Below are 23320 nucleotides of genomic sequence, written 5' to 3'. Positions count from 1 at the left end.
GGACCAGTGACCTGCCGTCAGCGCGGATGCGATCACCCACGTCCTTCAACAGCATGTTGTGGAGCTCGGTGACCTGACACTTCAGCCCGGGTGCCTCCTCCCCTGTGGGGATGTAAGTGGGGGACCAACCGGCGGGCTCGCGCCCGATCCCCTCCCCGGGCCCCTCTGGCCCCCAGCCCAAGCCCCGCCCACCCTCCTGGGCCCGCCCCCCGCGCTCCAGCCTGGCCAGGGCCAGCGTCTCCTCCGCCTTTTGGGCCTCCTACCGGAGCCTGTCCACTTGGGCCTCCGCGTCCTTGATGGCCTGGAGGAGGGGCCCTACGCTCGGCTCAGGGCAAGGCCGGACCCCCACCCCCGCGCTGCCGGGCGCAGCCAGGACCCATAAGGAAGGGGCTGGGAGGGGGGCCGCCCTGCCCCTGCCACGCAGCTGCTGGAAGGTGACACTCCAGGTTTGGGAGTCCGGGCCGAGGGGGAGTAGCCAACCTGCCGAGTGAGCTCAGCCATGCCCGCGCCCCTCAGTTAACCCTTGTTGAGCTCGCGATCCTCGGGTTGAGCTTGCGGTAGGCCTGCTGCCGGTTGGGGGCAGGACCGGCTGAAGCCCTCCGGACTAGGTTGGGGGCTCGCGGGGCGCCTCTCAGCACCCAGCTCTTCCTCCTCCCACCGGCTCCTTCCGGGGGGCGGGCTGCACACCTGTTGGTGACACTTGCTGCTCCTTGGGCAGCTGTTGCACTTTGAGGTTCATGCTGGGGTGGGGGGAGGCGGGTCAGAGGAGCTCCTGGCCGCCTCCCCCCACCCCCACCCGTCTTTTCAGCACCACTTGGCCTCCGCCTCCCTGTGCTGCTTGGTTTCCTGGCCCCGGCGCTGCCGCTGGGCCTCCATGTTCTGGAGCATGGCATCTGTGAGGCTCAGGTCCCAGGACTGCAGCATGCTGACCACCGCGTCCAGCGAGGCCTCCTAGCGACAGAGGACAGTGGTCAAAAGCTCAGGGTGTGTTCTGTGTTCTGCCTGACCTAGGGAGGAGATGCTGTTACACTCCCACTTCAGAGAAAAGGACACCGACTCACAGAAATGTGGCCCTCACAGCTGGCCAGGGATGAGCCCTGAAGCTCTGACCATCACGGTGCCGCGCCCCCCAAAGCCAAGCCCCCGAGGTCCTTGCAGTCCCCCTGCCAAGACCACACAGGCCTCCACCTTCCTCTCCTGCCCTCCGCCCTCCACACCCCTGCCACCGGCCCCCTGGGCTCCCTGCTTGTGTCCGCTGCATGCTGGCCCCTGGCTGCAGTTCCCCGCCTTCGCGGTCTCCCTACAGACCTCAGTCTGCAGGACACAGCCCTTGGGGCCACACATCCCAAATCTCACCACTCCTGTTCCTCTGAAGTCCCCCCCCCACCGCCACCCCCACCCCGGAGTGACAAAGGGGCCACAGAAAGCGGGGTTCTCAGAAGGGAGGGAGAGGTTTCTCCAGTATTTTATTTCTTGACTCAGGAGGTTAATCCAGGAGTATTTCCTTTATCATTTAATCGAGCCACACAACTTTGATTTGTACAATGTTCAGTATGTGGTTTGTATTTTAGAAAGGAAAGTTCAAAGATGTGTAAAATCAAGGATGAGAGAGGAATGGATGGACGGAGCAGACAGATGAATGGAAGAGTGAACATAGGAATGGGTCCACGAATTACCAACCGAAGGAACCGCGAACACCTCCTCAAAAGAACAACAGCTGCCATTTCCTGAGCACTGTGTGCCAGGACTTGTGCTGAAGAATTCCATTCATTGTCTCACTCCCCTTCCAAATACAGGAACTGTTATTAGCCCCATTTATGAATATATGGAAGCTGATATTCAAATAAGTTTAAAAACTCGCCAAAGGTTAGTTTGCAAGTAGAAGAAATGGAAAACTAAATGAGTGAACAGATAAAATAATAATGTAATGGATGAATTTATGAATGAGTTAATGAATGGACAAATAATGAGTAGATGAATAAGTTAATGAATGAATTAAATGATAAAAGATGAAGGGTTCTTGGATTAATTGAATGAATGGATGAAATATGAATTGATACATGAAAAATTAATAGATGAAGGGATTTAATGGATGAATAACTTAGATAAGTAGATGGTTGGTTGAGCAAATGGACAGATGAATTGATGGGTGAGTTCAATCACTCAACACAACTTTTGAGTGCCTTTCATGTGACAACCAAAATGTATGACATTGGAGAATACAACTGTGGAGTGAACTAACATAGAGTCCCTGCTTTCTCGAAATTTTCTCTCAAGTAAACAGCATGAATGTGTGTATGAATGCATGGATGAAGAGATGTGTGAATTAACAGTAGTTAAATAAATGAATACGTGAGGGTGACTTAAGATGGTAGTAAGGCTAAAGTGGATACAGTAATGAGGGGGTAGACTGGCAAGTTTATCAATAAATGATTCATAAGTTAATGAGAAAATGTGTGAATTGATGAAACAGTAAGTCGAGTACTGGGAAAAAAGATAGTATTCAATGGATAAACTGATGAAAACAATGATAGATGGGTAGATGAACGATGATGATTGATAGTTATTTAATTCTTCTACATCATTACGGATTTTTCTGTCTACTTGTTTCACCAATTATTGAGATAGGGATGTTGAAATCTGCTACTATAATCGTGGAGTTAGTTCTCCTTGTAGTTCCGTCAGTTTTTGCTTCATGTATTTGGAAGCTCTGTTAGTAGCTGCAGAAACGTTTAGGATTCTTACGTCCTCTTGATGAAATGATCCCTTTGTCCTTATGAAATGATTCTTTTATTCTCAGTAATATTCTTTGTTCTGAAGTCTGCTTTTTCAGATGTTAATATAGTCATTTCAGCTTCCTTATATTTAGTGTTATACTGGCATATTTGTTCTATCCTTTTAATTTTCACCTATCTGTATCTATTTTATTTTAGTTTAGTTTAGTTTTTGGCCACACCGCACGGCACGTGGGATCTTAGTTCTCCGACCAGGGATTGAACCCATGCCCCCTGCAGTGGAAGCACGGAGTCTTAACCGCTGGACCGCCAGGGAAGTCCCATATTTTAAGTTTGTTTCTTATAGGCAGAATATAGTTGGATTTTTAAAAAATTTATCTTTATTTCTTTTGGCTGCGTCGGGTCTTAGTTGCAGCACGCAGGATCTTTCATTGAGGCACGTGGGATCTTTTTCGCTGTGGTGCGTGGGCTCTTTGCTGCAGCACTCGGGCTTCCCTCTAGTTGTGGCCTGCAGGTTTCTCTCTAGTTGTGGCATGGAAGCTCCAAGGTGCATGGGCTCTGTAGTTGGCGGCACCGCGGGCTCTCTTGTTGAGGCGCGCGGGCCTAGTTGCCCTGTGGCCTGTGGGATCTTAGTTCCCCAACCAGGGATGGAACCTGTGTCCCCTGCATTGGAAGGTGGATTCTTTACCACTGGACCACTAAGGAAGTCCCTATAGTTGGATTTTTTAAATCCGAATGACAATCTCTGCCTTTTAATTGGGGTCTGTAGACCATCTACATTTAATGAGATTATTGATATAGTTGAGTTAAAAATTACCCTTTGCTATTGTTTTCTACTGGTTCCATCTGTTCTTTTAAAAAAAATATTTATTTATTTATTTATTTGGCTGTGCTGGGTCTTAGTTGCAGCACATGGGATCTTCGTTGCCACGTCCGGGATCTCTGTTGTGGCATGCAGGATCTTTAGTTGCAGCATGCGGGATCTTTAGTTGTAGCATGCGGGATCTTTAGTTGTGGCGTGTGGGATCTTTTAGCTGTGGCATGCAGGATCTAGTTCCCTGACCACGGATCAAACTGGGGCCCCCTGCACTGGGAGCGTGGAATCTTAACCACTGGACCACCAGGAAAGTCCCTGTTCTTTATTTTCCTTTTCTTCTTTTTTTGCCTCCTTTCTGATTGCATATTTTTTAGAATTCCATTGTATCTCCTTTATTATCTTATTAACTATAACTGTTGGTATTTAGTTCTTACTTTAGGGTTTACAGTATATATACACCTGTAACTTATTACCGTCTACTTTCAGATGATATTGTACCACTTCACATATAGTATAAGAACCTTCCACAGTGTATTCCCATTTCCCCCTGCCAACCTTTATAATATTTTTGTCACACATCTGAGCCAAACAACTATAATTTGTGCAGCTTTCAGTATGTGTATCTACATGTGTTATAAAGTCCCACGACATATTGCCATTATTTTTGTTTCTTCAATTACCTTTTCAATCAATTTAAGTAATAAGGCCCCATCTCATATATTTACCTGGGTAGTTACCCTTTCTAGTGGTCCTCACGTCTTTGAGTGGATCCGTATTCACATCTGGCATCCCTTTCCTTCTATTGGTAGGGCTTCCATTAACATTTCTTATAGTGCAAGTCTGCTGGCGATTGATTCTTTCAGCTTTTGTATGTCTGGAAAGGTATGTCTTTATTTTGCCTTCAGTTATGAAAGATATATGCACTGGGTATAGAACTCAAGGTTGACAAGATATTTTTCCCCCTTCAGTACCATTAAAGATGCTCTCTGCTGTCTCCTCACTTGCATTGTTTCCAACAGGAAATCTGCCACAATCCTTATCTTTGTTCTTCTGTCTGTAACGTCTTTTTTTCCTCTGGCTGCTCTTAAGATTTTCTCTTTATCACTGGCTTTGAGAAATTTTATCAAATTGTGCTTTAGCCTGATTTTTCTTCCTGCTTCTTGTTGAAATTTGGTGTTTGTTGAGATTCTGGGAATGTGGTTTATACTTTTCATCAAATTTGGAAACCTTAAGGTTATTATTTCTTCAAATATATATATTTTTGTTTCATTTTTTTAAAAAAAATTAATTTATTTATTTATTTTCAGCTGCATTGGGTCTTCATTGTGGTGCATGGGCTTTCTCATTGTGGTGGCTTCTCTTGCTGCAGAGCACGGGCTCTAGGCGCACAGGCTTCAGTAGTTGTGGCTCACGGGCTCAGTAGTTGTGGTTCACAGGCTCTAGAGCGCAGGCTCAGTAGTTGTGGTGCATAGGCTTGGCTGTCCGCGGCATGTGGGATCTTCCCGGACCAGAGCTCGAACCTGTGTCTCCTGCATTGGCAGGCAGGTTCTTAACCACTGCACCACCAGGGAAGTCCGTCCTTTCTTCTCTCCTTTGGAGACTCCAATTACATATATACGAGGCCTCTTGAAATTGTCCCACAGCTCGTTGATCCTCTTTTCATTTGGAGGAATTCCTTTTTCTCTGTGTGGTTTTATTTGGAGTAGTTTCTATTGTTAAGCCTTCAAATTCACTAATCTTTACCTCTGTTCTGTCTAATCTGACATTAATCCTATCCATAGTTTTTTGTTTGTTTTTCATCTCAGACACTGTCATTTTTACCTCTAGAATTTAAGTTTTTTATACCTTCCATGTCTCTATTCAATTTTTCAAGCATCTGGAATACAGTTATAATAGCTGTTTAAATGTCTTATGCTAATTCTAATGTCCACATCAGTTCTGGGTTTGTCCTGATTAGTTGAGTTTCTCATTATGGTCACATTTGTATGCATCTTTGTATGTCTGGTAATATGTAATTGGATGCCAGACAATGTACATTTTGCCTTGTTAGGAGCTGTATATTTTGTATCTCTATATGTATTCTTGAATTTTGTTTTGGGATAAAGTTAAATTACTTGGAAAGTTTTATCCTTTGGGTCTTGCTTTAAGCTTGGTGAGGCTGTACCAGAGTGGCATTTACTCTACGACAATTATTCCTCTGAGGCAAGATCCGTCTAAGCGCACTACGCGGTGCCGCTGGATTGTGAGGTTTCCTGCTTGGGCCGGGGGGAGAAGGCTAGGCACTGCGTCCTTCCCCCGACAGGTGGCTCTGTCCCCAACCTTGAGACATTCTGTCACACGCATGAGCCATCGAGTACTCGCCTGAATCCCTAAAGGGGTCCCTACACGCCTCTGGGATGCTCCTTCTCTTTGTAAAAACAATTTTATTGGAGTAGAGTTGATTTACACTGTTGTGTTAGTTTCAGGTGTACAGCAAAGTACATCAGTTATACATATACATATAACCACTCTTTTCTAGATTCTTTTTCCATATAGTCCATTACAGAGTATTGAGTAGAGTTCCCTGTGCTATGCGGTAGGTCCTAATTAGTTATCTATTTTATATATAGTAGTGTGTATATGTCCATCCCAATCTCCCACTTTATCCCTCCCCCCATTTCCCCGCTGGTAACCATGTTTGTTGTATACATCTGTGACTCTATTTCTGTTTAGTAAATAATGTACTATTTTTTTAGATTCCACATATAAGCGATATCATATATTTGTCTTTCTCTGTCTGCCTTACTTCACTCAGTGTGACAATGTCTAGGTCCATCCATGTTGCTGCAAATGGCATTATTTCTGAAATGCTATTTCCCTTTGCAGCTCTCTTCTCTCTGGCACTTGCAGTCTGACTGCCTTGGAATCCCTGGACTCTGAACCCTGTCTCCTTAACTCAGGGACTTGACCAGGCTCTGCCTGGATTCCCCCTTCCTGCACCGCAGCCTGGACCTGCTCTCAAGGTGGTTAGCTGGGCAATCAAAGGGCTCATGTAGTTTATTTCCAGCCTCTTGGGGATCACTGATTATTCCCTGTTGCCCAGTGTCTTGAAAACCATTGTTTCATATATTCTCTCTGGGTTTCGTTGTTGTATTTCAGGTGGAAGGATAAATCAGGTTGCATTTACTCCATCCTAGAAGCAGACATCTCTGTTCATTTTTTTTCAACCTTCTTTCTGTGTTTCATTTTGGGTAATTTCTATGTCTTCTAATTAACTACTTTTTCTTTCAATGTCTAATCAGCCATTAATCACATCCAGTGTGTTTTTCACCTCCAACATTGCGGTTTTCAGAAGTTTAGGAGTAGGTACATAAAAATAGAGACAGATGGATGTAGAGGTGTGCTGTGTGAGATACAGGTGTAAGTTTTAATGCCCTTGTCCACTTATTCTGTGATCTGTGTCATTTCTGAGTCAGTTTTGATTGATTTTGCTCTTCACTATGGGTTATATTTTCCTGTTTTCTTGCATGACTGGTAATTTTATTAAACTTTTATTTGCAAACAATTACAGATTTACAGGAAGTTGCATGTACCCTTAACAAGTTTTCCCCAGTGATGGCATCTTATACAACTATAGTGCAATATACAAAGGAGGATATGGACATAGTGTAATCCACAGACCCCACTTACTTTGTTTCAACAATTTTACATGTATCCCTTTGTATGTCTACAGTTACATGCAGTTTCATCATACGTGTAGATTTGTGTACCCGCCACCACAGTCAAGATGCGACCTGTCCCATCACCACAACGCTCCTCTGTGTCACCACTTCTAGTCACATCACCTCTCTCCCCTTTCCTTCCCTGCCCCTATTCCCACCCCGCAAAGCACTGGTCTGGCCTCTGTCTCCATAATTTCGTCATTTTGAAAATGTTATGTGAATGGAGTCAGACAGTATGTAACCCTGTGAGATGCACTCTTTTTTCACTTGGCAAAAGGCCCTTGAGACCCGTCCAGGTGTCGCTGTATCACTCGCTCCTTCCTTCTCACCGCTGAGAAGTGTTCTGAGGTGTGGACTGGCCTGAGTTGGCTTAACCTTTCACCTACTGAAGAACATCCAGGTTGCTTCCAGTTTGGGGCTGTTACAAGTAAAGCTGCTGTGAACACACGTGTGCACACTTTTATGTGGACACAGTCCTCATTTTACTGGAATAGAATGCCTAGCAGGGTGTGCTGAGTCCCGTGGGAAATGTATGTTCAGTTTCTTAAGACACAGTCCCACTGTATTCCAGGGCAGCTGCACCTCTTTACGTGCCCATGAGCACTGGGTGAGAGCTGGCTTCTCTGCACCCTGTGCCATCCTCACTGGTTTCCATTTCAGCATCTCTCCCACGTGTGATGGTGTTGAACAGCTTGTGTTTATTGGCATCATTATATCCTCTTCAGTGAAATTTCTCTCCATGCCCTTTGCTCACTTTATAACTGGATCGTATCACTTACCATTGAGTTTTGAGAGTTGTTTGTATATCATAAATATGGGTCCTCTGTCAGCTATGTGGTCTGCAAGGATTTTCTCCCTCTCTGTGGCTTGTCTTTTCATCCTGTTAACAGGGGCTTCAGCAGAGCAAAAGTTTTACATTTTTAGGAAGTTCAATTTGTTGGGGTTCTTTTTTTCTTCTTTTATCGATTGATTGTGCTTTTTGTCTAAGAACCCTTTGCCAAGCCATAGGTCCCAAAGATTTTCTCCTGTGCTCTTCTAAAGGTTTTACAGTTTACACTTTGCATTTAAATCCTAATCCATTTTGAGTTCGTTTTTTATAGGGTGTGCGGTTTCAGTGAAGGTTCGTTCCTTCGCCTGTAGGCGTCCAATGGCTCCAGCGCCAGGCTGTCCCTCCTGCAGCCAGTGGCCTCCAGCGTGCGGCTCCTCTCAGTGCCCCTGTCCCCCCCCTCAGGCACCGGCGGGCTGGACAGCCTCCTCGGCACCCCTCAGAAGTCCACCTGCATGCCTCTCCAGCCTTCATGCTCCGTGCCCACCGCCCGGGCCTGCCGCAACACTACCTGCGCAGAGGTGGGCCTCCCTGTGCCCCCTCCTCGCTCCAGCCCCTCCGAGGCCATGGCCAGGCCCTTTGGTCCTCCGAGCCTCACATTCTGCTCCTTTGAGGAGGAAGCAGGAGGAGTTTGAAGCCAAAGGCTCTGCTGGTCTTTTAAAGCTTGCCCTGTTGCTTATTAAAGAGGAGAAGCCAAGAAGAGCAGAGGGGATGCCTTCCGGGACAAGGGGAAGCCTGGAGCAGCACCCTGAGGAGGCAGCTGGGGGGAGGTGGTGCCCAGGACACGGGGTCCCCAGGTGGCAAAGGCCCTGGCACCCCATGGCTGGAAGCAGGGGCTCAGCAGCAGACCTGGGCCAGTCCCACATTTTCCAGCCAACACCTCGGCTCTACAGGCTGGGGTGGAAGGACACACGGCAGAGGTGGGCGAGGGCCTGAGATTCCAGTCAGACTCATTTGAAGAAATTAAGACCGTGGCATTAGGTGATCCAGCTTCACGGCTGCTCCCACAGGCCCTGGGTCAGCCTCATCTGACCTGGCCTCCTGGGCCGGGAAGAAGTCCAAGCACCCGTGTCCCCAGCCTGGCCCAGGGTCTGGGAAAAGGCCCCTTGACATCGTTCCTGGGCACCACGGAGGAGCTGCCAGGCTGAGCTGCCTTGGGCAGGGTCACGGCTCCGAGCCCTAGGGCTCAATTTTCTCAGAGACGTGGAAATTCTGAATGAGGGGCCAGGTGGGCGGGCCTAGTGCTGCCCTCAATGCCCCAGAGCTCCCGCGCAGTCTGTTTCTCCACCTCCCATGGTAACACTGCTTCCAAGGTGGGCTGAGGGTCCAGGGACGTGAGTAGAACCCCGGCCACAGGAGGCACCCAGAAACCGGGAGCTGTGGTCTTGATAGCGTGTGCCCGGTAAGGCTCATAGCAGGACTTCGGGAGGGGAAGGGCCTGCAAAGGCCTTGCAGGTGGTTCTGGGTCCTGGAAGGTTCAGGACCAGCCGGGGCGGGGCCCCCAGGCTCCTGACAGCTTTGGGGGTGGGGGAGCAAGCGCCCCGGGGGCTTCTGCCCACGCCCGCGCACCTGCTCGGGGGTGCTTCCGTCGTCCGCATACACCCGGGGGTCACCTCCGAGCTTCAGAAGCAACTCCACGGCTTCCAGGTTTCCCCCAAAGGCCGCTCGGTACAGCGGCGTCCGGCCGAAGGCGCCCTGCTGGACGCGCTCACTGAGCACGGCCCGCCCGGGCGAGGCGCGGCCCCCAGTCCTCGCCTGGCGCCCACCTTGCTGTTGCGACTGGCGCCCTGCTTGGCTAGCAGCTGGATGGCCAGGGACTGCCCGCCCGCCGCTGCTGTCCTCGAAGTCCACCAGGGCCAGGCACCGCCCGCGCCGCGTCGCAACTCACGCCTTCGCGGTTCAGTAGCGCGTCCACCTGCGCCGGGCGGCGGTCAGCGGCGCCGCGAGCTCAGGGCCCGCCGCCCCCCTCCCGCAGGACCGCCTGGATCTCGCCCAGGTTCCCGTCGAAGGCCGCCTCCAGTAGGCGCGCTGCGCGCTGCCGCTCCTCCTGCCGCCGCCGCTCGGCCGCCGCCGCTTCTTCCTACTGCCGCCGGGCCGCCTCCTGCTCCCGCCGCAACAGGGCCACGAAGGCCTGCGGGCAGCCCTGTGCGGTCACCGCCCCAACCCCGGGCCCCCGGCCCTGGGTCCGCGCCCCGGAGCCCTGCAGGTCCCGCCCCCGAGTCCTCCTTCCCCGCCCCCAGCCCTGCGTCCCCACGCCCTAACCCTGCGTCCCCGCCCCCAAACCTGCAGTTCCCGCCCCCAGCCCTGCGTCCCCGCCCCCAGCCCTGCGTCCCCCACGGCGCTGCGTCCCCCCGCCCTAGCCCTACGTCCCCGCCCACAGCTCTGCGTCCCCGCCTCCAGCCCTGCGTCCCCGCCCCCAGCCCTGCAGTTCCCGCCCCCGAGCCCTGCGTCCCCACCCCCAGCCCTGCAGTCATGCCCCCACTCCGACACCCACCCCCGTAGACCTCACCTCCCTCTGCAGCTTCTCCATCAGCTCCAGGTAGTCCTGGTGGTCCTGCTCACGGCGGGCCTGCTCCGTTCTCGCCAGGAGCTTCCGGAAGGCTCGCTGGATGGTGGTGGCTGCTTGGTCCTCCGCGGTTGGCCCTGCTAGTGGGGAGAGGGCTTATGGATCACAGTGCTCCCCTCCACGCTGCGGTCCACGCGGCTGCAGGACCAACACCAGGTGTGGCCGAGCTCCAGGTTAACAAGCCGAGCGGAGCAGGCGCACTCCCTCCTGACCTGGCGAAAGGATCAAAAATGTTCTAAAATCCACAAACACGACTAAGCCAGAGTAATTCACCAGCAGGGAGCAAGTGAGGAGGTACAAGGAGTGGCAGCCGAGAGCGGAGAGAGGAGCCGGGTCTCGGCACAAAGTCTCCTGCCCTTCCCCACCCCAGATACAGCTGGGACCCTGCGAATACCTTCTGAGCCCCCAGCCTGGGAAGATGGTCTGGAGATGTTGGTGGGAAACCCGAGGAAGTCTGAGAAAAAAGGCTTCTGACAGAGAAGCCCCTTGTGGATCCCCACAAGACCCCTTCCCTCTGAAAGCCAGAAGGACCTCTTCCGAATTCAGGCACCCGCATCCATAGGCGGGGCTGACTGGGCTGAAGTGGGGGTGTCTCAACCCACAAGCCCACTAGAACTCAGAATAGGGAGCCCAAGGCCCCTGAGAGCTGTGATCCACTGGCGGCACACCCTGCCTCGCCCCAGCAGCGCCCTTGGCTACAGGGAGGGTCCGAACGCCTGCCCTAGGAGAGATGTCCACACCCACCTGCCACTCTCTGCCCATGTGATGAGGAGAGCAGTTAGCCTCTCTGGGCCTCAGTGTCCCTTTCTCTAAAATGGGGTGATGGTAGCTACACCCCACAGGGCTTTCCAATAGTCCAATAATAGAACACTGTGAGTCCTGAAAGTAACTGCTCAACCTATGTTTCCGTAATTGAGACTCCAAGCAGAGGAGAGCCAGACCCAGTGGCCATGCTCACTGTGAAAGAACTGGCAGGCGAGAAGGTGCAGACATACCACAGGGAAGGGATGACACGGCTTTCAGAAGACACTGGAAGAAAACAAGCAGAAAAGCCAGCTCTCCAAAAGCACTGCAAGCTAGGGAGGAACTTAATAAAAGCAGAAATTCAACAGAACAAGGGATCAAAGACAAGATGGGAGGGCTTCCCCGGTGGTGCAGTGGTTGAGAATCTGCCTGCTAATGCAGGGGACACGGGTTCGAGCCCTGGTCCGGGAAGATCCCACATGCCGCGGAGCAACTGGGCCCGTGAGCCACAACTACTGAGCCTGCGTGTCTGGAGCCTGTGCTCCTCAACAAGAGAGGCCGCGATAGTGAGAGGCCCGCGCACCGCGATGAAGAGTGGCCCCCGCTTGCCACAACTAGAGAAAGCCCTCGCACAGAAATGAAGACCCAACACAGCTATAAATAAATTAATTAATTAATTAATTAATTAATTTTTTAAAAAAAGACAGAATGAATATGCTGTAAAACATGTCTGAAGGCACTGCAAAGACAAAGGAGGTGAGCTCGGGGCAGGAGAGCGCAGGAGTGGCCCCAGACCAGCAGACAGGCTTCCCCTGGCAGCAGCCACCAGCACCAGAAGCACAGTACCAGGGGGAGGGCAGGGGCACAATGTGAGCAGGGCTTCTGCAGGTCTCAGCAACAAGGGGACAAAATCTGTATTCCAGAGCACTGGGTAAGGGCTTAGGGTTGCCAGGTTTAGCTAATAAAAATACAGAACATAATCCTGAGGACTTAAAAAAATTCTCCTGTATTGAGCTGTCGTTACTGTTAGTGTTAGCACACAATTGTTCAAAATGATTAACATATTACAAAGTGTGGCTGTGTAATCATTGAACATAAGGAGTAGCACGCAATATACTCAGTCATGTTTTTGTCCTTGACCTGGCACCGAGCTCCCTACCAATGGGAAATGAGATGCCAGTAATCCAGGTGAGAAGCGGTAGGTGTCGCAGCAAACCCAATTCGCACCTGCATCCCTCCGGGAGGGGGCCCACAACCCGCCCCGGCGTGAGCAGATCTGCCTCCCAGCCTCCCAAAGGGCCCTGGCCACTCACTAGAGCAACCATGCCCTGGAGGAGAGGAAGGGCAACAGCCGGACTTCTCGGGGACTAACCTCTGGTTCTGAATCGATTCCAGGGGCCCCCAAACACCCCTGTGGCCCACTAGTCAAAGTGGGGGCTTTGCATGCACAGGAGAAGATGGAATTTGGCTCCAAGTTCACATTGCATCGGTCCTGGTAGTTTTGCAGATCCACCCTATGGGTGCTTCCCCGGTTCCTAAATGTTTAAGTAAAATATATATTGTCAGATACCCTCTGGAGAGGCCCACGTACCAAGACCGAAAGCCAGCCGGAAACTGAGTCCCTCGTCCAAGGTCCCCAGGGGAGCGAACCCTTCCCCAGTCGAGCCCCGAGGTGAGACCACAGCGCCAGCCAACGCCTGGTAGCAGCCAGTGAGACACTGAACAGAGGGCCTCACTGAGCTGTGCCCGGATTCCTGACCCACAGAGACCACAGGGTAACACGACAGCCACTAGATCTGCAACCCGTGAAGCAGCACTAGGTGCTCCCCCGGCCGAAGGACTCGCCGGGAGCCGGCAGGCACAGCGGAAGCGGCTTCTCGCGCTGTTACGTCTAATGACCCACCGGAGGTATTTCTGTTTCCTCCCTCCATGACTCTGAGGTCTGCTGGCTGAGAAGTCTTGGTTCCCAGGATAGGAACACTTCCACCGGGTGACATGAGGATGGTTTGAATTGAACACTGAGACCTCTGCCTGACCACTAAACGAGCGGACAAAGAAGGGAGTCACCGTGCTGACTGGGGTGATAGACTCTGACTACGCAGGGAGGTCAGTTCACCGCCCCTCACGCGGTAAGAACTGTCTGGAAGCCGAGGTGTTCCCTGGGGACCCTGTCACTCACCCATCTCATAGGAGCCGTCAACGCAAAACTAAAGCAACTGAAAACAAACAACAAACAAATAAGCACCGATTCAGATCCTTCAGGTAAAGAACCCAGACCAGCAGGTGTCCTAGCTGAGGGCAAAGGGCACACGGAATGGGCGGTGGAGAGAGGGAGCCCATGGTCAGTTACGGAGATGAGAACCGCAGTGGCTGCGTCTGTTTCTTCCCTGTTTGTTCCATGTATTCATATATATTGACTAATTTCCTCTTCCACTCTGTTTTATTCTCCTCTATTTTATGTCAGGTTTGTTGGTGTTGGTAAGCTTTACAATGCTGTATTTAAGTTTCAGGAAATCCAGGTTCCAGGTGAGACGTGAATGAATTTAAGGTGCTATGAATGTCACCCAGGGATGCAGAGGCCCCCGGGACATTGTTTTCGCTTTTTGGAAAGACAGTGAGACCACCTTCAGCCACACCCAGGACCGTTGCACGGTCAGGCGGAAGCACACGCTGCCGTGTGGGAGCTCACGCGCGTGGGAAGGGCGTGTGTGGAGGTCACAGCCGAGGGCCGAGGGCGTCGGCCAGCGCGCCCTCGCTCTCAGCATCCAGCCCACCCTTCCACGGTCCGCCCTGTGCTGCTGGCGCCGCAGCACACCCCGCGGCTTCCCGGCCGGCAGGGGGCGCGAGAGGGGACCCGCAGGCAGGAGGCAGCGTAAGGGCTCCGCTCTTCTGTCTCCTTCACGCTCTCGTGCTGCCCGGGCAGTGGCCGCACTCGCCAGCGTCAGCTGCTGGTTCCGCACCAGAAAACGTCTCCTGCCCCTTTGCCAGAGGAGAGCGGTCTTACTGAACCACGAAGACCTCACCTGAGGCCCCTAGGTCCCCCTTTGCTGCACCCAGGCCGGCAGTCAGAGTCAGGGGTCAGAGCCGATGGAGCGGGGAACTGCAGGTCGGCTCCAGAAAGAGGCGAACTACTTCCAAACGACGTTTGTTTGTTCTTACAGGAAATGGCTAATGTTAGCCTTGAAGCCTCCACCTGACTAGGACCCCTGGGAAGGTTCAGAGGGCACCCCTTCATCAAAACAATGACAAAACACACCCGTGAGCTCAGTGGTGGCTCTCCTCTGGAGGCTGGGCTGGTACTGGGGAGGCCAGGTTCACTGCCCTAACATCAACGCGGGGACGGGATTCCAGAACAGAAGACGCTCAGCAGCGGCACTTAACTCTCGGAGGTAAGAGGGTATCGCGATAGGCAGCAGGCAGGGTGGCGGTCAGGAGGCCTTGACGCGGGGCGAGACGCCGGGCCGTCTACGGGGTGTTGCTCGGTTTGTGTAGTCAGAGAAACGCCAGGCTCTGCCAACCGGAAACCTGACAGCAGCCACTACTGTCCAGCTCCCAGACATCAGTCAAGGTCAAAGCCTCACAGCTCCTAGATTGAAGAAGATGCCAGATGCCCTTGGAGGAGGACCGTGCGTTGCTTCTACCAGTGCTCTCCCGATGCTGACTATTCTCCCAAGCCTCCCCTGGAGGGCTCGGTGGCCTCTGCCAGCGTTCACCAGGCACTGGGAGATTGGGATTGACATGTATACGCTGCTGATACTATGCATAAAATAGATCACTAATGAACACCTCCTGTATGGCACAGTGAACTCTACTCAGTGCTCTGTGGTGACCGAAATGGGAAGGAAAGCCAAAGCAGAGGGGACAGATGTATTCGTATAGCCGATTCACTTAGCTGTACAGTAGAAACTGACACAACGTTGTAAAGCAACTACACTCCAATAATTTTTTTTTTTTTAAGTCCATTGAAAGTATTAAAGAACAAATAAAAATAGTAAGGAATTCCTGGGACAACAACATGTAGAGTAAGGCAGAACCCAGAGAGATAAGCCCAACGTTCAAAGCTGCTTAATCCTAAGGGCATTTGCCAAATATCAAGCAAAAGCTATAAATCCAAAGAAAAAGAAACAATTGATAAGCGGGACTTCATTAAAATTAAAAACTTCGGGTATTCCATGGTGGCGCAGTGGTTGAGAGTCCACCTGCCGATGCAGGGGACACGGGTTTGTGCCCCCGTCCGGGAGGATCCCACGTGCCGCGGAGTGGCTGGGCCCGTGAGCCATGGCCGCTGGGCCTGCGCGTCCGGAGCCTGTGCTCCGCAGCGGTGAGAGGCCCGCGTACCGTGCAAAAAAAAAAAAAAAAATACAAATGATAAAGGACCGTTATCTGAAATATACAGAGAACTCTTAAAACCCAACAGGAAGAAAACAACCTGATTTTAAAATGGGCCAAACACCTGAACAGACAGACACCTCACCAGAGAACATACACCGATGGCACATAAGCATATGACAGCCGCTCCATATCATCTGTCAGCAGGGAAATGCAAATTAAAACAACAGCGAGATAGCACTGCACACCGATTCCAGACACGCCGCCGCCAGACGCAGGTGAGGGCGTGGAGCCGCGGGAAGTCGCATCACTGCTGGTGGGAACGCAGGACGGCGCAGCCACTTTGGGAGACAGGCAGTTCCTTATAAAACGGAACATACTCTAATGATTCGGCAGTTGTGCTCCTCGCTATTTACCGAAAGGAGCTGAAATTTTATGTTCACATCAAATCCAACACACGGATGTTTACAGCAGCTTTATTCCCAGTTGCCCAAAGTTGGAGGCGACCAAGACGGCCTTCAGCAGGTGGGTGGATGAATGCACTGTGGTCCATCCCGACAATGGAATGTTATTTAGCGCTAAAAAGAAATGAGCTATCAAGACACAAAAAGACATGGAGGGGGCTTCCCTGGTGGCGCAGTGGTTGAGAATCCGCCTGCCGATGCAGGGGTCACGGGTTCGTGCCCTGGTCCGGGAAGATCCCACATGCCGCGGAGCAACTAAGCCCGTGAGCCATGGCCACTAGGCCTGCGCGTCCGGAGCCTGTGCTCCGCAACGGGAGAGGCCACAGCAGTGAGAGGCCCGCATACCGCAAAAAAAAAAAAAAAAAGACATGGAGGAACCTTAAATGCAGATTACTAAGTGAAAGAAGCCCATTTGAGAAGGCTATAATACTGTATGATTCCAACTATTTCACATTCTGGAAAAGGCAAAACTATGGAGACAGTGAAAAGATGGGTGGCTGTGAGGGACTGAAGGGGGTAGGAGGGATTGAGAGGACACGGGGGAATTTTAGGGCAGTGAAAATACTCTGGATGATGCCACAGTGAGGGGTGCACGTCATTGTACATTGGCCCAAACCCACGGAGTGTACAACACCAAGAACCCTAATGTAACCTACGGACTGGGTCTGGGTGATTACGGCTCATCACTTGTCACCAGTGTCCCACTCCGGTGAGAGATGCTGATAATGGGGGAGGCTGTGCATGTGTGGGGACTGGGCATCTATGGGAAAGCTCGGTGCCTTCCCCTCAATTTTGCTCTCAAAAAAGAAAGCCTAGGCTTCCCTGGTGGCGCAGTGGTTGAGAGTCCGCCTGCCGATGCGGGGGTCGCGGGTTCGTGCCCCGGTCCGGGAGGATCCCACGTGCCGCGGAGCGGCTGGGCCCGTGAGCCGTGGCCGCTGAGCCTGCGCGTCCGGAGCCTGTGGTGCACAGCGGGAGAGGCCGCGACAGTGAGAGGCCCGCGTACCACAAAAAAAAAAAAAAAAAGAAAGCCTACATTTAAAAAACCGAACAACAACAACAAAAGATTTGAGGAAAACAGGTGTGGTGGGGCCCATCACATCTCCATTAAACCGTGGAGGAGGGTGGATGGCAGGAAACTTACTCCGGCGGAAGCAGCAATCAAGGCTGCCAGGCTGGAAGTGGCGTCTCCACCGCAGCAGATGCACACAGCCCGGGGCACCGTGGCGTGTAACGGCTGGCTGGCCACGGCTCTCTCCTCCTGTCCGCGCAGCAGCCCTTCCCTGTCCTGTCTCAGGACCATGGTTGCTCTCTGGCTTCCTGTCACCATATAGTTCATAGGGACGGCGGAGGGCAGAACGCCAGCCCCCAACGACGTCCTTGTCCTGTGCCCGGGGGTCGGTGAATGCGCTGTGCTACGTGGCAAAAGGCAACCGAGACTGGAGATGGAACCAAGGCTGCCCATGAGCTGAGCTTAAGATAGGGAAAGCGCCCGGGATTGTCCGCGTAGGTGCAACGGGATCACAGCGACCTCACGAGTGGAAGAGGAGGACGGGGGAGGAGCAGAGGAAGCTGTGACTTTGGACGAAGGTCTCTGACTTTGAAGGCGGAGGAAGAAGCCACCAGCCAAGGACCGTGGGCGCCTCTACGAGCCCGAAGAGGACAAAGACACAGATGGTCCTCTCGAGCCTGCAGGAAGCATGGCTGGCCTGCCGAGACCTTGATTTTAGCCCACTGAAGCCCATGTCGGACTTCTAACCCACAGCCCTGCGAGATAATAAATCTGTGCCGTCGTAAGACACTAAATGTACGTTACGTGTTCTTATAGCAGGTACAGGGAACTAACACAGGAACCTGGGTCATCCTGACAGTTCACTGATCCAGGAAGTTCCAGCGGGTGGGAGACAGAACCACGCTAATGAAGTCTTTAGGGTTTACATGCTGGGACACGCCAGGGCACCTTAAAGGAAAAACATAAATTGCTACGCCTTGGACCTCCTTCCGTCCAGAAAGAGGCCCAGCGCCTGGCAGGCCTCTCAAGACTCTGGAGCAGCAAGTGCCGTATTCAGGAACAGCGCCCCACCCACGTCCTGGGGGACCCAGAAGGCTAACGGCCAAGCCCAGAGGTCGTGGCAGAGGCGTGAGCTGCCAGGCGGCCAGGCGGCCAGGCCAGGTGGCCAGCAGGTCTGATAAGCTGAAGGTGTTTGTGGGGAGAAGGATGCCGTGGGGGACCTCCGGCCAAGCCGGTGGGAGGGCCGCGGCACAGACGTCAGGCTCCAGAGCAAGGCTGTGCCTTCCCCGGTAGAACACAGTTCTGGGTCTGGAGAACGGCTCTCGGGATGCTGCCGGCCCCAGTGGAGCCTGGAAGTCCAACGGGGGCACCGGAGGACAAGCAGCCTGAATTCCCCACCCTGAGCCGGGGTCCCCGCTCCACGGGTTTGAGGCACTGGGCACACACAGAGCGGTCCTTTACGACAGAAAGGACGCATCCAGCGGGAGGAAGGTGTCCACCCCCCTCTCTGTGCTGAGGGTCGGTGCCGCTTCCCAGGACCCCAGCCCACGCCAACGGCATTCCTGGGGGAGGTGGTGGAGGAGGGACTCGGGCTTGATTCACAGAGCTCAGTCCACAGGGTGGCACCACTCAAACTGACCACCGCCACATCACAGCTCTTCTCTCGGGAGGCCCCAAAGGACAGCGGAGGAGGGACATCTCCCAGGGGACCCGGTTCTCAACTTCCCGTGGATGGGGAAAGAGTGGCCTGCGGCGCGCAGGGCACCGGTGAAGGGCTTGGCTGGTTCACTGGGAGCCTGAAATGAACGAGTCTGGAACATCAGTGACAGGCAGGCCCAGGGAAAGGCGTGCGGAGGGGCCAGCAGCGGGGACGCAGGTTTGAGGGCACCAAGCACGCGGGGCTGGCTCTGCGTCTCACGGTGACGCCCCCAGAGAGAGTCCACTGCAGAGGAGGCGTCAGACACCCAGGCAGACATCACGACTGTCCTATGGACGTCGGCCAGCCTTTCTCCTCGGCCACCCAGTGCTTAGGCAAAGGCCCATGAACAGAGTGGCCGTGGTGGCAGAGAAGCTAGTGACACGTGGGCCCACAGCGCAAGGCCCTCCAATCAAGGCTGATCCAGACCAGACCCCGTCCTACCAAATACCCTTCTTTATATCAACTCATACACTCTGGCTGACAATTTGGACAGATCATCAGGAACGTGGGTGGTGACGGGAGGCTGGGGAAGATGCTGTCTGGACGGACTGCCTGCAACAGACCCAGAGCGGGAAAGCAGCTTCTCCACATGACACTGGCCTGTTGAAGACTCGGAACCCCTACCTTGTAAGTCTGGGCTCTGTTCTAGAAGATTCAGTGGGAGCCCACTTCCCACTACAGAAACCAAAATGGGGGGAGGGAGGCAGACATCCGTCCCTCCTTTGCCTGACGATGGGAGCGTGACCTAAGGGCAGACTGGACTCCTCACCAGGCGCCTGGGTCTTGAGAAAGAGACACCAGGACGTGGGCAATTAGAGGCAATGCTCGGCGGAGCTGCCAAGTCGAGGGCACAGCAGCGGCCGCAGCCTCTGGACATCCTGACGGCACGTCCTCTGGGGCCTGACCTGCCCGTGTCCTCCACTTCCTCTCATTTCTGCCTCTTGCCGAGCCCCAGTCCCCTGCTGCTGGACACCCTTCTGATACATGCGTTGGGCATATATAACTTCCATAAAATCGAGTCAGGACTCTGCAAACCTTCTGTGGTCTGGCTCTGTCCTCAGGACAAGGTCAGGCTCCTTGCCCTGGCCCGTTAGGGGGGCGGGGGGTCGAGGTACAAAGGAGACCGGTGGTGCTGGGAGTTGATCCGGGGTGAGCCCAGCACCACCCTGGGACGGATCACACCCGCACGCGAGACTGGCTGCTGGCGGCCACCAGACGAGCAGAATGGAGAGGCGTTTCGGAGCGGGGTGAGCGGCCAGCAAGGCGGGAGGGAGTGAAGGAAGCCGGGGCCGGAGCACAGAGAGCCGTCCTTGGGGGTGGGGGCTTGGGCACAGGCTCGGCAGGGCGCAGTCGCGGGAGACCAGACACGCGAGAGGAAGGCCGCGCGGCGTGTGCGCTCCGGACGCGCCGTGGGGCTTGAGGACCCCCAGGGGAGGGCTGGGCCGCGCCTGGATGTGGGTCTGGGCCGCAGGAGGAAAGACTTGGGTAAAGATTCGGCTGTGGACGCCGCTGCCGAGAGCCGCGGCGGAGGCTGCGCGCTGAGAAGACAGGGCCTGGGACGGAGGGCGCCCACCGCCGTCCCCGGGCTGCCCACGCCCCGAGGTTGGCTCCCGCCACGGCACGCAGAGCGGCCGGCGGCGCGGACCGGGCGCCCACCTGCGGCTGGAGGCACGGGGCGAGGGGCTCCGCGCACACGGGGCCCGCGCGCGCTCACCTGTCGGGGCCTCGGGGCGCTCCGGGGGTGCGGGCCCCGTCGCCGGCTGGCTCCTCTCTCCTGGCTTCCCGCGGGGAGGGGGCGGCCAGCGCGGCGGAGGTGCGGACGTGCACGGGCCCCCGGAAGAGGGGCCGCGTCCCGGCTGTGCAGGAGCGGCCGCCCGCAGCCGCGTCGCGAAGCCGCCACGACGGGGCCACGGCCTCCGCGGGGCGCCCGCGTCAGCACCGCCCCGCACCCGGGGCCCGAAGCCCGGGCTCGCGAGCCCAGGTGTGCAGAGACCTCCGGTGGGCGGACGCTCCGCCCGCCCTACCCCCCCCAACACTGCCCCCCGCCCGTGCCACTCCCTTGCGGGGCGCCCACCCTGCTCCCCGGCGACCTCCCCGCCAAGCCTCTGGGGAAAGGGCTGCGCGGGAGGGGGCGCAGCAGGCAGGGCTGCGCCAGGCAAACCAGTCGAGCCAGTGTGACAGAGCTGGCTGGGATGGGGCCCTGGGCGTGGGCGTGAGTCAGCGGCCCCGGGCTGGAGAAATGCTGGGGAGGAGTCGGTCCCAAGCCTCCCTCCCACCAGGAAGCGGGAGGAGGCGGCGGCGGCGGCGGCGGGGGGGGGGGGGGGGGGGGGGGGAAAGGACGGGACGGACACCAGCACTCAGGCCGGCCCTACACCTCCTCCCCCAGTTGCGTCCCCAGGGCTGCAAAGGCTGGCCGGGCGGGGTCTCCTTGGGCCCCTGTGGGCTGAGCAGCCGGACCCCCCAACCAGGGCGTCCCCAAGAGCCCTGCCCCACCTCAGGGCAGGCGGGCTCTTCCTACCGCCCCATCTCAGTCCACAAAATGCCACCTGGGCCTTTCAAGGTCCAGTTTCTTCCAGCAGCCCCCGGCGCAGCCTGGCCCCCAGCAGGACTCCACCACGAGGGAGCGATCCCTCAGCTCCACAGGACGCCCCAGGCAAGCTTGGGCGGCCCAGGCTCCTCCGAGCACGCTGGCGGGGGCTGAGGTGCCCAGTGCGTGCGGGCTGAGCCAGGGGCTCCTGTGGCAGTTGGGTTAGGATCGTCTGTGGCTGGTGAGCGTCTTGTCTGGATGGCCAGCGAGTCTGGGGAGGCGGCTCCTAGCCCTGTGGGCTGCACCTGGGGTTTCCTGCGACCTGGGGTGGACGGGGTGGGACAGGGGTGGTGGGGCACCGGTGCCCGCCCAGGGCAAGACCAGGCTCGTCGCCACACACAGCCGGCGGTCTGGCTGCAGGAGTCACCTCCTCCGGTTTCTCTCAGTCTCCCTCCCAGTCTGGCCAAAGAGGCCCGTGCCCATCCAGTCCTGCGCCGTGTCAGCCCGTCAGGCAGCGTTCACGCCGGGTGAGCCACAGCACCGCCGAGTCCCTATAAACTCTCTGGCGTGGCCCAGCCTGCGTGCAGAGTGGGGCTGTGAGGCCAAAGCCAGAGCCCAGGCCAGAGCCTCCTCGGAGCCGTGGCACCAGCCAGGGCAAGGGCAGACACGAGGGGCTGCAGGAGCAGAGGGCCCACCGTCGTGGCCTCCCAGGGATGCCCTCTGAGCCCGCCTGATCGAGGCCGGCCAGCTGATGAGCCTGGGCCCCCGGGGAGCAGACACCGGGCAACACGGGCGCCGGATCAGGGCCATGTCTGGCAGACGAAGTCGAGCTCGCAAACCCCGGGCCAGGAGGACGGGCAGGGCACGGAAGACCACAGGCCAGCAGGGCCCTGAGGCCAAGCTGCCGCCCCCTGACCCCAGGGGCCCTCGGGACGAGGCAGGGGTGGCCCCTGCGGGGCACGTGACCGGCAGCAAGCTGCCTCCCCGGGGACAGCCCAGAGTGGCCAGACCAGAGCGGCCACAGGTCGCCAAGAGGCCGGAGAAGGCCACCGCTCTGGGTTCCGAGCTGGTGCCGGTCCCCGCTGCGGACACGGAGGGCTGCGGGGCGGGCGGCCTCACGCTGGGCCGGGGCCCGGAGCCACCGAGGCTCCGCGAGGTCCAGCTGCGCCTGGCCCAGGAGCAGCTGCTGCTGGAGGAGCGGCGGCGGTGGGTCCAGCTGCAGATGCAGCTGTGGCAGGAGGAGCCGCTGTGGCTGCAGCAGCTCCGGGAGGAGCAGGCCTGGGTGCAAGTGGAGGGGCTGGAGCTGGCCATGGCCTTGGAGCAACTGCGGTGTGAGGGCCTTGAGGCGCTTCGGACCCAGGACCCGGTAAGGCCTGGAGGGGGTGTGGAGGTGTGGGAGGCTCCGGACAAGCCCCGGGGGTGTGGTGACCCTGCGAGCCACCTACAGGTCCTGCAGGGCTCCAGGAGGCCGGAGCCCGGCGGATGTGCGCCGCGGCACACCTGTGGGCCGGCTTTCATGTCTGCTCAGTGAGGCTGGCGCCCGCCACACAGGGCACGGCAAAGACCGCTGCACGGGAAGCCCTCTCGGGCCAGCCCAATGCTTGCCAGGTAGAGGGGGCCCAAGGAGGGAGCTTGTTTAGGGAAACTGAGGCAGAGGTGTCTCTGCAGAGAACCCAGGCATCCTGGCCAGGTGGGCCCGGGCGGGAGCTGCCCAGCACAGTGCCAGCAATGTGTGGGCTGAGGGCTGGGTCCAGGGCCCAGGTGGACAGTCAGCAGGTAGCAGAACTGAGGTCCGTCATCCCCCCTCCCTCCCCACCACAGTTTCCTGGCCCACCGGGCCGGCCTCCTGTCTACTGCAGAGCCTGTTCCTAGGGCTTGAGACGGCGGAAGCCGCACGCGGCGC

The 23320-nt window shown here is 55.7% G+C and overlaps 3 protein-coding genes across 4 annotated transcripts in view; 2 read left to right on the top strand and 1 right to left on the bottom strand.

Annotated features, from left to right (window-relative positions):
• IQANK1 (IQ motif and ankyrin repeat containing 1) overlaps positions 1 to 17482 on the bottom strand; it is a 19217-nt gene extending 1735 nt beyond the window's left edge. The window contains 11 exon segments of the mRNA XM_067017327.1: positions 12 to 102; positions 193 to 493; positions 659 to 740; positions 812 to 951; positions 9649 to 9774; positions 9846 to 9913; positions 9970 to 10210; positions 10589 to 10725; positions 10858 to 10880; positions 14164 to 14300; positions 17324 to 17482. Of these exon segments, the coding sequence (XP_066873428.1) occupies positions 12 to 102; positions 193 to 493; positions 659 to 740; positions 812 to 951; positions 9649 to 9774; positions 9846 to 9913; positions 9970 to 10210; positions 10589 to 10725; positions 10858 to 10880; positions 14164 to 14300; positions 17324 to 17482 (1505 nt within the window).
• FAM83H (family with sequence similarity 83 member H) overlaps positions 13633 to 23320 on the top strand; it is a 22430-nt gene continuing 12742 nt past the window's right edge. Inside the window, exons 1-2 of one of the 2 annotated variants that reach the window (XM_067017675.1) lie at positions 13633 to 13651; positions 14551 to 14778. The gene's annotated coding sequence lies outside the window, so the exon portion shown is untranslated. Of the gene's footprint in view, positions 13652 to 14320; positions 14467 to 14550; positions 14779 to 23320 lie in introns of those variants that run through there. The other variant, XM_067017674.1, reaches the window with a different exon arrangement.
• The window catches only part of LOC136792889 (uncharacterized), a 1747-nt gene continuing 452 nt past the window's right edge, over positions 22026 to 23320 (top strand). Inside the window, exon 1 of the mRNA XM_067017326.1 lies at positions 22026 to 22783. Coding sequence (XP_066873427.1) covers positions 22169 to 22783 — 615 coding nt within the window. The 5' untranslated portion in view covers positions 22026 to 22168. The remainder of the gene's footprint in view (positions 22784 to 23320) is intronic.

This window comes from Kogia breviceps, chromosome 17 (genome assembly GCF_026419965.1).
Source record: "Kogia breviceps isolate mKogBre1 chromosome 17, mKogBre1 haplotype 1, whole genome shotgun sequence".
Taxonomy (NCBI): domain Eukaryota; kingdom Metazoa; phylum Chordata; class Mammalia; order Artiodactyla; family Physeteridae; genus Kogia; species Kogia breviceps.
This window is presented reverse-complemented; position numbering and strand designations above follow the sequence as displayed.